At 33.2% G+C, this 12,042-nt stretch overlaps 1 protein-coding gene and 1 long non-coding RNA gene across 2 annotated transcripts in view; one reads left to right on the top strand and one right to left on the bottom strand.

Moving 5' to 3' along the window:
* The window catches only part of LOC124439549, an 18,232-nt gene extending 6,190 nt beyond the window's left edge, over window positions 1-12,042 (top strand). The window contains exons 2-3 of the long non-coding RNA XR_006946361.1: window positions 11,240-11,244; window positions 11,971-12,042. This is a non-coding gene — a long non-coding RNA (uncharacterized LOC124439549). The remainder of the gene's footprint in view (window positions 1-11,239; window positions 11,245-11,970) is intronic.
* Window positions 439-1,443, bottom strand: LOC124439546 (spermatid-specific protein T2-like). The gene is made up of 3 exons (XM_046989801.1): window positions 1,320-1,443; window positions 1,111-1,195; window positions 439-730 (listed from the first exon to the last, which is right to left on the bottom strand). The coding sequence occupies exons 1-3, from the start codon at window positions 1,420-1,422 to the stop codon at window positions 589-591; spliced, it is 330 nt and encodes a 109-aa protein (XP_046845757.1). The 5' UTR covers window positions 1,423-1,443; the 3' UTR covers window positions 439-588.

Below are 12,042 nucleotides of genomic sequence, written 5' to 3'. Positions count from 1 at the left end.
AGCAATTATACGTTGTCCTCATATATTACTTTTTAATGCATTGACCTTGTCTTGACTAGATAACAAATTTACAATCCTATTCATTTCGTAGGAATGCTGTAGGAATGTTGGATCTTGCTTTATAAAAGGTTCTGCTTATCTGGGCAGAAGTCAGAGGCCCAATAGCAAATATATACCGTCCACATTCATTGCGAAGATAAAAATTAGAAATGACTTTCTGATCGTGATTGTGCTTTCAGTTTTGTCAAGAAAAGTGCTCTCTCGTTTAATAAATAATTGTTTTATGAACAGCTTGTATGATTAATGTTCTTGAAGGGTATTTTATGTGAAAATGTTTACTGCAATTTACTCTTGAAAATCTCGTTTCTACATAAATGGTATTACAAAAGATTGGTAAGGACCAATCAAATGGCATCTCGAAATTAAGACAAAAACATATTTTTATTGCATCATTTATTATTTTTTCTACATGCAACTCATACAAGAGTCTCTATTTAAACTACATCTATATAATCACTGAATGTTCCTCAATAATGGTTAGTCTTCGGTCTTCCAACGGTATCCACAGTTCATTCATCCATTAGCTTATCAGTTACGACGGCGACGGTTACGACGACGACGGTTACGACGACGACGGTTACGACGACGACGGTAATGACGACGACGACGACGTCTACGCCAAGGAAAAGGTGAGCGTTTTTCTAGTGTTGGATCAGCTTCCAAATCGTCACTACATAATACAACTTATTTGATAACTCACACACATAGAAAATTTCTAGAAACTCAATTATAAGCAGGTTTTAATCGTCATTAGATAAGATAAGTTGTATTTTATCAATTTATTGATAAGTAGTAAAAACTAAGGGACAAGCTTTATGATTCTTGTTCGTTTTTGTGCAAATATTTTCTTCACGAGTGAACGTTTTTAATCAAATGAAAACATTCTCCACTCTTAATTCTTATGAGGTTCGGAGTAGGCACTGTCATTTTCACCACTTATCTCAAGCTCAACATCAAAAATTTACAAAGGGAAGCTTATTATGGGTTTTTGTCAACACAAGCTGGCATATCTTTTTAAAGAATGTAAGACGTATTACAGAAGTTACTTACTCATCCTCCGACAGTTCATTTTGATCATTATTTACTTTCAATTCTTTCTCGATGTTATCCTCTGGAGAGGTTTCTTCATCAGATTCTAAATGAAACAACCATTTTTATTCAATCATGAACGAGTGCGAGCTTGTAAAGAGCAATATTGAATGATGGATAAAGCATGCAGCAGTTGAATTTAACAATATTCTACATAACATTATCAATACCGTTCAGAACTGCATTTTCAAAGTTTTCATCGTCTTGAATTGTGGCTGCGTAAGCAACAGTACAAAGCAACCCGAAAGCAAAGAGAAGATAAGTTATCTTCATGGTTTGAATATTTCACTCGTCTTCTTCTTCAATAGTTGAATGATGAATAATGATGATAGGCAGTTGAGCTCTCTTTTTATAGAGAGCTGCCACAAAAGAATCTGATATCATAACCATTGTGGATTACAAAATACTTCTTTGTGATATTTCATACGAAAATTCGCCCAGCTTTGAATAAAAAACAAACTCATGACCGGATGAAACACCAACTGCATTTCACATAAGAACAGATAAAACTGACGGTCAAAATTTTATATTGCGACTTTCGATTCTTAAAATAACAACGCCCAACAACTGTAACGCACTTTTTGACAGTATACGTAAGCGTGTAAAACATATTTCCCAAACATTGCTATGTATTTCATACATTTTATGTATACCTTTATGCTGTGCTACATAAAAAAAAACACGTACGTATATATAAGAACAACGATTAATATGAAAATTGCATACATAGAAAATAATGGTGAAACTTTTAAAAGAGAATTTTAGAAGCAACATAAATGTAGAAATTCTGGCAAGCTGGAACATTTTCTTTCTCGCCACATTTCATATTCAATCTTAGTTGTACAAGTACCACTTATGTGATACGTAACCTAAAATATTTAGGTCAATCTGCCAATTTATATTCATTTATATTGAATGACAACGTGGGGCAGTCATCTTTAAAAATTTTTTTCATTATTTGGAATCGACAAAAACTATGCATCGATTTCTAGGGATGTTATTAAGTTTTTTTACCTAAGATAAATTATTTTTTTAATAGAAAAAATCGCATTAAGAATGATAATAATAACAATGACATGAAAATAATGTAAACGTTGAACAAAACAATGTAGCAAAAATTTCTAAAATCGTGAGGTTATTTAAAAGTTAATGAAATGATGAAATACATGCCAAAGGAATTATTCTACATTATAAAGTATAATAGCCCCATTTAAACAATTCTTTCAAAAGAATCTTAAGATTTACTCTATTCAGAAACATTTGAATGTAAAAATACATGGTATAACCTTATTCAATAAGTATTTAATTTCAATATTAAAATATAACTTAAAATCGTGAATGAGAGGTATTGCTCCATAAGATGGAAGATCTGACTTCTGCTAGTAATAAAAAAGCAACAGATGAAGAACGATGAGTTTTTTGAATGAGTGTGGTATCAAGTCTACCAGGTAAAGAAATGTATGTATGCTTCTCAATACGCACAGTCTACATCAGCAATATGTTGAAGGCGTATATAAATATGAACATAATGACAACAAGAAATATCGTGTGAGCATAATATTTAAAGCGTCAGTCAAGGTGAACTGAATACAATAAATTAAAAATGAAAAACCTACATACAACATAAATTTCATCACAGCGAAACATTCAGCGAAACTATTGGTTATGCATGGTTATTTCTAAATCATGTGAATCAGGAATTCGCCATATTTGCATGAATGAAATAAAACCGTATCAGAAGGAAACGATACTAGTCTAGTGTACGTTCTCGGGTTTGAGTCACATTCAAAACTAAGAAAAATAAATTATTTTATCATACTACACTACACCGTATATTAAATCTACACAATATCGTCCACTATAAAACAGGTGAAGTAAAGGGCACTCTATTTAAGACACATGCCTTATGTATGACATGCTCAAACAATAAATTTATATTATTGTCTAGATCTTTATGTAATATTTTCACGATGGATGAAATTGCTGCATGCATGAGAATCAAAATACACAATATAGAATCAGCAAGAGAAAGCTATATAGATGTCGTGAAATCGTTTTAAACGAGTTTTATCAGATTTGACACTACACATTTATTCAGGCAAACTCCATAATCCGAACTTAATTAGTTCACAGACAGGCATTTATTGCAGCTGTGATTAAATGCATGTGAATTGAAAGAAGACAATTACCATTAACTACAATAATACCATCTACTATCTTTTAAATAATAAAAAATGTACCAAAGTATGTATAAGACATATCAAACCCACAAACGGCTTTGAGCGTCTTGCTAATTAAGTGCATGAAGCACAGGCTAACATTCTCAAAACACTCAAAATCTGCCAATATTAAGACTCAGCTGCGTTAACCCACACACTCAACTTTACCATGCCTTTTTTTATGAAAATAGTGGACAATTTTCTAAGGTGTTCCCATCATATGAAATTCGTTCTTTTTATATATAATGCCCACTGAATGAAGGGAATCTACAAATTTTTAAACATGATTTTAAGATTCTTCCTGTTTTTCTGTTCCACTCAATGGGTGTGTCTCTAAGACATAAGAGACCTATAATGCCCGTATTTTAAAAGCTCATTCGTACCCACCTAGTGTAACTAAAAAGCACACCCTCTCTGATATATAGCACTGTCATTTCTCCATCAAAAACAGGATTTTTGCAATTACTGGAGTGAAAATGCTGTCTCTTCAAACTACTATGGTGTGATCTTAAAGCTCCACTCGGTGAGTATGAGCGCGTTTTAAAATGCGGTCATTAAACTTTTCATGTTCTTCAGACACAATCATACAAACAACATTCACAGTGCACTTTAATCAAGATACATTTATCACTTTTGCCCAAGAAATCCTATCCACAAGTAAAATCATTTTATGCCAATAAAATTCAGCGTACACAAGTGAAACACCATAAGGATCTCACTGCCTTTGAGCTCACATTTATACATTGCACAAACTAATGGTAGGTTTTCATGTGAGATCAAGCGGCCATGTTTATAACTATAGGTTACTTCGAAGAACCGATAATCAAACTATACATGGGTTTTTCTACCAACATGGCTGGCAATGAATATATTTTTTACATTTTCCATCCTGGGACGCATATTTATTTTTGGTACAAGTAAAATTTTGTAGAATATGACACTATACCTTTATTGGCCAAAAAATTACTTCATCTGTAATTGGATAAATTTACCAACAAGGAAGCTAATATCGAGGCTTACATTACACGACTCATTGCAGTCATTTGCATGTTTTGTATTTTCTTCTGAGTAAAGTCAAATACGATAGACGTGAAACAAAACTTTAGAAATAACGATGAAATCAATCTCCAAAGATAGGGCCAAAATACAAATTAACCATCACCATATAATATTGATTATCCAAAGAGTAGGTTTATCTTTTCATTCTTCAGTCGTCTCTAATATCTTAAAGTATTTAAAAAGTAAAATAATGTGATAAGGATTAAAGGTCATAATCTACACGTTGAAAAAGCTATGGAGTTAAACATACAAAGTGATACTTACACATTTAAAGGCACCATTGGTTGCTCAAGTTTAGAAAAGTATGCCAGTATATACGGTGACTGCCAACAAAACTGCAGCCTTAATTTGCATGTCAACCCTTATTGTATTTAGCGCATATTGTCTCTGCAACTTTTTACACTCCAGGGATTTTAAAATACAATCTAACTCCAGCTTCATTACGTTTTAAAAGCTAGTTCAATTATAAATGACTTAAGCCTAGATTTCACTAGCGTCATTTACATGGTTCATTGCATTCTTTTGTGTTTTGTTGTCCTGATGTTTATGTAGCAAGTGGAAACCAGGCTTTAAAGCTTAGTTTTCGCTTAGTTCTCACTTACGACATATGCACAAGCGATAAAACAAAGCAAAGCATATTCTTCAGAGCTCGGAGGAAATATAAAAGAAAAAGGATTTTCTTTTCAATTTGTTTTTGTTCTACCTTATGCTTGTGTCAATTTGTTGTGCTTATGCTTATGCTGATGATTGATTCAGTTGCTTCATTGCATTAATTCTTTTGAATTTTTTTTGTCTCTGTTTGTCCTTATGTTTATGTCGCTCGTGAAAACATGGCTTTAATCAACCACAGTAAACGCAAAGATCTAAAGAAGTAAGAAACTCTGAAACTGTACAATGCAACAAAAGAAGATTAAAATTTACATTCTAAATATCTTTCTAAATCTCTAGAGCAGAAGATTTAGAAAGATATTTCTAAATCTTCTCATGTCTTCTTCTTCTCATGTTTATTTTGCTCGTGTGAAGTGGGCGTTACAAACCATGAGAATACTGCACATTTCAAATTCCAAGCATAAAAATTATTTTAATAGCGTTGACCCACCCTCTTAATAAATCACTGCTTAATAATGCCAAATTCGATCGCAGAAATCTGTTGATCGCGTCCAGCAAATCAAACAGCACTATGATTTGTTTTACAGTATGGAAATTTGTAAGAAAGAACTACGATATTTACAAACAATCTTCACCATTTTAACAGTCTTATGCAATAACATTCCAATCTTTAACCAACCTTCAACAACTCTCACTCTGCACTAAGTCCGTACTGACTAATAAACGAAATTTTACCACTATTTATACGAAACGTTTCGTTAGTAAGAAATAATAACTTTTGTGCAAAAGATACGACAAAATATTAAAAAAGGAAATTACATGCAATTGATCAGGAAACCATAAGTACATACTTATCATATAAATGTTAATTAGTTAAAGATAACTACAAAACACGCGAAATGAAACTTATTTTATCATGCAACTTAAGGTCGTGAATAAAAAAGGCAACAGACAACGCCACTAGTTGCACTATTGCAAAATCGATTTCTTTGAAAATTTTGTGTGTTTGTTTCATGCTACTAGGTTTTGCCTGACAAACTAATATTTTTGAGCAGTCCAACATCAAACATATCCATGATTTACGCCTCTGACGTCAGCCATTAATAGTTGGACTGAAATAACCATGTACACAGATCTTTCATAATGTTTGCTGTTTACGTCATTTTACTGTTTGAATAATGAATACTGAACAACAACAACGACATGTAAAGTAGAAAATTTACGGATTTGTGTAAAGGCACTTAATATCTTTGTAAAGTATCTAGCGTGGTAAAGTCTTTAAATATCTTCCTACGAACGCACTATATAACTTTTTTATTTATTGCTTTGATTTAATTTTGCCAAAGCCTTCTACATGGAAACACACAACGACATCTCATATAGTAAAACAAATCCTTAACTGACAAAATAAACGCCAAACGCTTTTGCCAACTACAGTGTAGCTTTTTTAAGAAACTTTCCTGAATGAGCTATGGATTGCATCATTGATAGTAGTGATAAAAAAATGCTTTATACAAACATGTTGACGATAATCTCACTCTTACTCGTCTTATTTCTACACAGATGATATGATATGTGAGTGAACTTTTTATTTATATCGCAGAACCACAAAGACATTGTAATTCTAAGGATTGTTGAGAAACAACCAAACGTCTTATTATTGAAATAAGTAAAAAAAGACGATGAAGACACACTAAGTCAATGATCGATGCAAATATCTATTTTCTACAGGCAAATCATACAACAATGCCAACTTCAAGTACGCTAAAATCAAACGAATGTTTCTTATTAATCGCTACACTTTCCACAAATCGATCCATACGAGTTTCTGCCATATTAGCCGTGCCAACGTTGTCTATGGATACTACGACTTCTTCGGACACTACGACGTCTTCGGAAACTACGACGTCTTCGGAAACTACGACGTCTTCGGAAACTACGACGTCTTCGGAAACTACGACGTCTTCGGAAACTACGACGTCTTCGGAAATTACGACGTCTTCGGAAACTACGACGTCGTCGGAAACTACAACGACTATGATGACGCCACCGAGGCGAGCGTTTTTCTACACCTGGATCAGCTTTCACATCATTACTACAAAACACAATGTATGTGTAAGAAAAGGGTCACACACCCCAAAATTTTATTTTTAAATGCAGTCGGTAAAAGTATTATATTAATCGACAGAAAAAATATCTTTGACGACTAAACATCAACATTACGGTTGATTTGGATAAAGCGTAAATAAGAAGTAAGAGACTAACATTTCCATATAAATCGAGAATAACATAAGAGCAAGAAATGAACAGTTCGAACAGCGTTACAGTAAACACCAGAGGGGCGTCATTTAGTAGACCTTGAAAATTGTCGAGGTTTTGTTCTATAGTGTATTCCGTACTGGTTCCATGGCCAGTCGTTTTGAAAGGATTACATCCCCCCTTGATAAACGTTATAAGGACGGCCCTGTTCGCGTTCATCAACTTTCATGGCAGAGACTAAATGTCAAGGCCAACTATAGCATACAAAACGAAGCATTTCGATGTCAGGAACGTAAACGTAGTAGATAAAGTTAACTTACTTGTTCTCTGTGAGTTCACGATCATCACTTTGTTCTAAGTCATGTTCGGAGTCAGTTTCATCATCATTTTCTTCTTCTGGATTTTCATCATCACTTTCTTCTTCTGGATTTACATCCTCATTTCCTTCTTCTGGATTTTCATCATACTTTTCTACTAATTCTTCCTCGACAGTTTCCACTGGGGCGGTTTTTTCATCAGATTCTAAATGAAGAAACCATCATTTTTTAATCATGTACAAAAGCTGGTCAAGAAAAATGGTTGATGATAAAGTATTGAATATATGAGCTTTGTATCATTACCTTTCATAACCCTATTTTCAAGTTTCGCTTGAGCGTAAGCAAAAGTGCAAAGCAATCCAAGAGCGATGACAAGATAGGTTATCTTCATGATTAAACTTTTTCTTGCTTTCTTGCTTTCTTCTGGTTCCAACAGCAGGATGATGAATGATGATTGGAGACAGCTTTTGGCCTCTTTTTATGGAGAGCTGCCACGAAAGAATATTACATATGTATTTTGCAAGAGACGTGAAGCATTTATGCGTGAAACAAAAGTCACAGTTTGAAAACATTTCTAAAGAAGTCATGCATACATACATCTTTATTCTTTAAATTATTACATACAATTTTGAAAAGCAATTTCTCTTCACTATTTTTTGCACAGTTTGATGTCACTTAATGCCATAGCACTATACGGGTAAATGTTGAAAATATTTGTATGAAAAATGAGAATTTGGAAATATACTTAGAGATATTGATTTATACATACATCAAAGGTCTTTAACGACGGTGATTTTTTTAATCACAAGTTGATTATGATATTATGTTGAATTAAGTCAATAAACCTTGTTATTGTGTTTTATCCCCAGGCATGACGTCTGTAAAGATTAAGCATCCGGTAAAAAATTTTGTTTTTATTATGCAAAACTGCGACATTATACTCATTAAACTTCTCAGGGAAATGTTGTTATTATGTACTAAGAAAGGAAACGTCTAACTTTCCATTTACTTTCCGAATCTCTCCTGGTTTCACTTTGGCACAATTGGCTTCGACGTATAAATCTTTTCTGTGCTATTTTCTGCAGCTCTGATGGCGCACTCAAAGACTTTTACAAAAATACCATGTATAGACTGTCAATGGTGTTAAATCCAGGTGAAACCAAAAGTATAAAAGATGAAAACACATAAAACGAAAAAACCCAATCTCTACCGCTCATTACACATTTCATTGACGACAATTCTATCACGTTTCCAAAACAATAACATCCTTTTGCTCCTGTTAAAAACGTTTTGTTTCTACTTATAGCTTTCGTATGAAATATTTCATTTGTTGTACACGTACGTCTACAGTAAGATATCCGAAATATCGAATTTATTAGGTCAAATTTCCTAAATCATAATTGAAGAACATCTGCTATATTTTAACCCTGTGCGTTCCAATCTCTTTAGATTTTGTCATTATTGTACGCAATACGCAAGCAACTGCAACTGCATATTACGATTTTCAACTACATAAAATTGTCAGTAAAGGCATTTACACTGATTAACTACCATAGAAACTCATGACAAATTCAACTACTGGATCACGAATAAATGATACACTTCAAGACCCACATACCAACGCCATCAATACATGTTGGATGTGATAATCTAGATCATTGCAACTCTACCATTGAATTTTTTCCCCTGCTTTACCAAAATCGTTCTTTCATTATTTCTGCATAAATCATACACATATATCTCTATTTTTGAAATTCTGGCATAAAAGTTATCCACTCAAAGCATTTTCTATAGCCTGCATGTAATCGCTTAAAGGTATGTAGTACCATGCCAGCAATTATTGAAAATGCAAATTTGTAAATGAAGTATAAAGTTATTACAAAGAGATAATCGAACTTCAACACGCTATTGTGTGTAAACTACTATGTCTATATAACGGAATTCTTTCAGTTTGAAAAATCAGGCTTGTAATTATCGAATGACATGTTTTCAATATCAAATGAACATAAAACAAGCAAATACAAAGCTGATAAACAAAGTTGGTAAGAATTGATGTTATTCTCGTCAGACATACTTGGGGCACAGAATAATGATTATACAGAAGGGTCACTCAGGTGTACAACCTGTCCTCAAGTCGGCCATTATTCCAGCCAGATGATTAGGATTTCTCAATTGTTTCCAACCCTTAAAATTACATGACGTTAATACTTAATAATGAATTCAAGTATATTTTCAGTTAAGAAACGACTTCGGATCATTTTAAAGGTTTGGAAAGAGTCAAAAACCCCAATCATCTGGATGGAATAATGGCGGCCACCATGCGCGAGGACAAAAACATCAAAGATTCCGACACGAGTGACTTTACTGTCTTTTCTTATTCTGTGCTGGGGGCCTGAGACAAAAGAATATTCTATCAATGCTTTTATGGCTCCAAGCGGCGTGAGTAAATTTTATTGTTTAGTAAATCCCAAAAGATTAGTTGCAAAATAAGAATCAAATATTTCATTTATTGTGCATTAGCCTCTGTGGGAATTTCACTGCTAAATAACCTCTTTATTGTAAAAGTGAAAATAAAAATTTTATTAAAAAGAGCAAAGCAAAATGAGACATGGTCGGTAATGATCGTTTTTCTTTCGTCATGCACTGTATTTTTAAATGCATTTGATATTGGCGATTGTCTTCAAACTCACTCAAATAATTTTAAGCAGCGAAATCAGTAACCAATTTTTAGCATTTGTATTTTAATTCCTGGTCTGTTAAGGAAACCTAACACGATGGTTTCTATTCTATTTCTCAAAATTAATATTTAGTTGAAGAAAACTCAATTTTCGCTCTACATATCAATCAAAACTAAAGCACAATCAGTGAATATTGCAGAAGAAAACACGAAACCCACAACTATATCCATACCATCGCCATGCTTACATTAAACAACAGCAACTCGCAGCAACTTTCTAGAATCATTAAATCATACAAAAAGTCGACGCAAACCTTTCAACACCTAAATGTCTTTTGACACCTAATTTTGTCATTCAACTGGCGACGGAGGCTCACTAGGGTTCACTACAATTACAAATACTTGTGAACGTGTACTATTATAATTCAGTCATTAAGCATCACCAATGGCAAAAACTATTGTTACAAAAACTATGTATCCTGTTTTAACACAAATATTTCTATAACAATTAATCCACTTTCACCATTCTTCCAACGATATCTAACGCACTCTCAACTTCAAATAGTTTGTGTGTAAGTCAACAAAATAATGCAATGCATATTTTTAGGTCTGATTCATTCACCGCAGTTTGTAAAAGCCGATTTTAATATGAATTGTCTTCCGCTTTGCGTCAGTTGCTAGGATAGTAGATTCACACCTGTCGTTATTTACTCCGCGTAATTACACACAATTAACCACTTAGGAGTAAAAATAACTTTTTCCCTCCTACTTTATATTCCAAAAAGCAAACTAAGCGTGCCCTCAATCGTATTTTTAAGCAAAAATATGATAAAAGTTGTGCTAGTGTCGATGTGATCACTAAAACCATGTCACTTGTAACGATTGCTATTTAGAGGAAACGTTTTACAATGATCCTGTTAAGTGTGTAATGGAGAAATGTTATTTCAAAGGAGAAGTGACTCATTCATTCATTCATTTATTCATATTTGTTAAGTTGATAAGATAAAAAGACACTCACGTTATGTTACTGAATAGTAAGCTAAGATAAAATTACATGCCCTAATTCAGATAATATTTATTATGTTAGCTAAACCTGCACTATATTATAATTATTATGTGCTAAGAGTTATAAGAACACTCACTTTGCTAATATGGATGCTAATTAATCAGTCTAAAATAGGAAAAGAGAGTGTGATGACAACAAAACATTTTATGGGTCTAGTGTTAAGCTTGCGGAAAATTAACAAACGAAGGAAGATTCTGTAACTTTGTTCACTCAAGTTATATGGAATTAACGACTTTTACTTCATAACAAAACACAAATTACCGTTTGGAATCAAATGTATTCATTACATCTTAATTTTGTTATCACACTTTTAGTGATTTGATCATGGAAAATTTGTAAACAGAATCGTTCAAAATGAAGAGTTTTCATCGTAGTGAATTCCAAAGCTGTTCATTTTTAAATGAATTGGTCTCATCACCTTGTAACTCGAATGGTAATACAGAATAATATAATAGTATATTCTGCGTCACAATATATTTACTGCTTGGCGCGATAAAAATTTGGTAGACTGGCACTATACCTTGATTGGCCCAAAAGTACCTTATCTGTTATTGGATATTCACCAATACGGAAGCTAATGTCGAGAGTTTATGTAAATGCGAAATCATACAAAAGCATTCTGACTCATTTGAATGTCTTGACTGTGGTGAAGTTTCCTCCTTCAAAAGTGATACATGACGAAAACAA

Source organism: Xenia sp. Carnegie-2017, unplaced genomic scaffold, assembly GCF_021976095.1.
Source record: "Xenia sp. Carnegie-2017 unplaced genomic scaffold, XeniaSp_v1 HiC_scaffold_19, whole genome shotgun sequence".
Classification (NCBI taxonomy): Eukaryota; Metazoa; Cnidaria; class Anthozoa; order Malacalcyonacea; family Xeniidae; genus Xenia; species Xenia sp. Carnegie-2017.
Note: the sequence above shows the minus strand (reverse complement) of the source record. Positions and strands in the feature narration are given on the sequence as shown.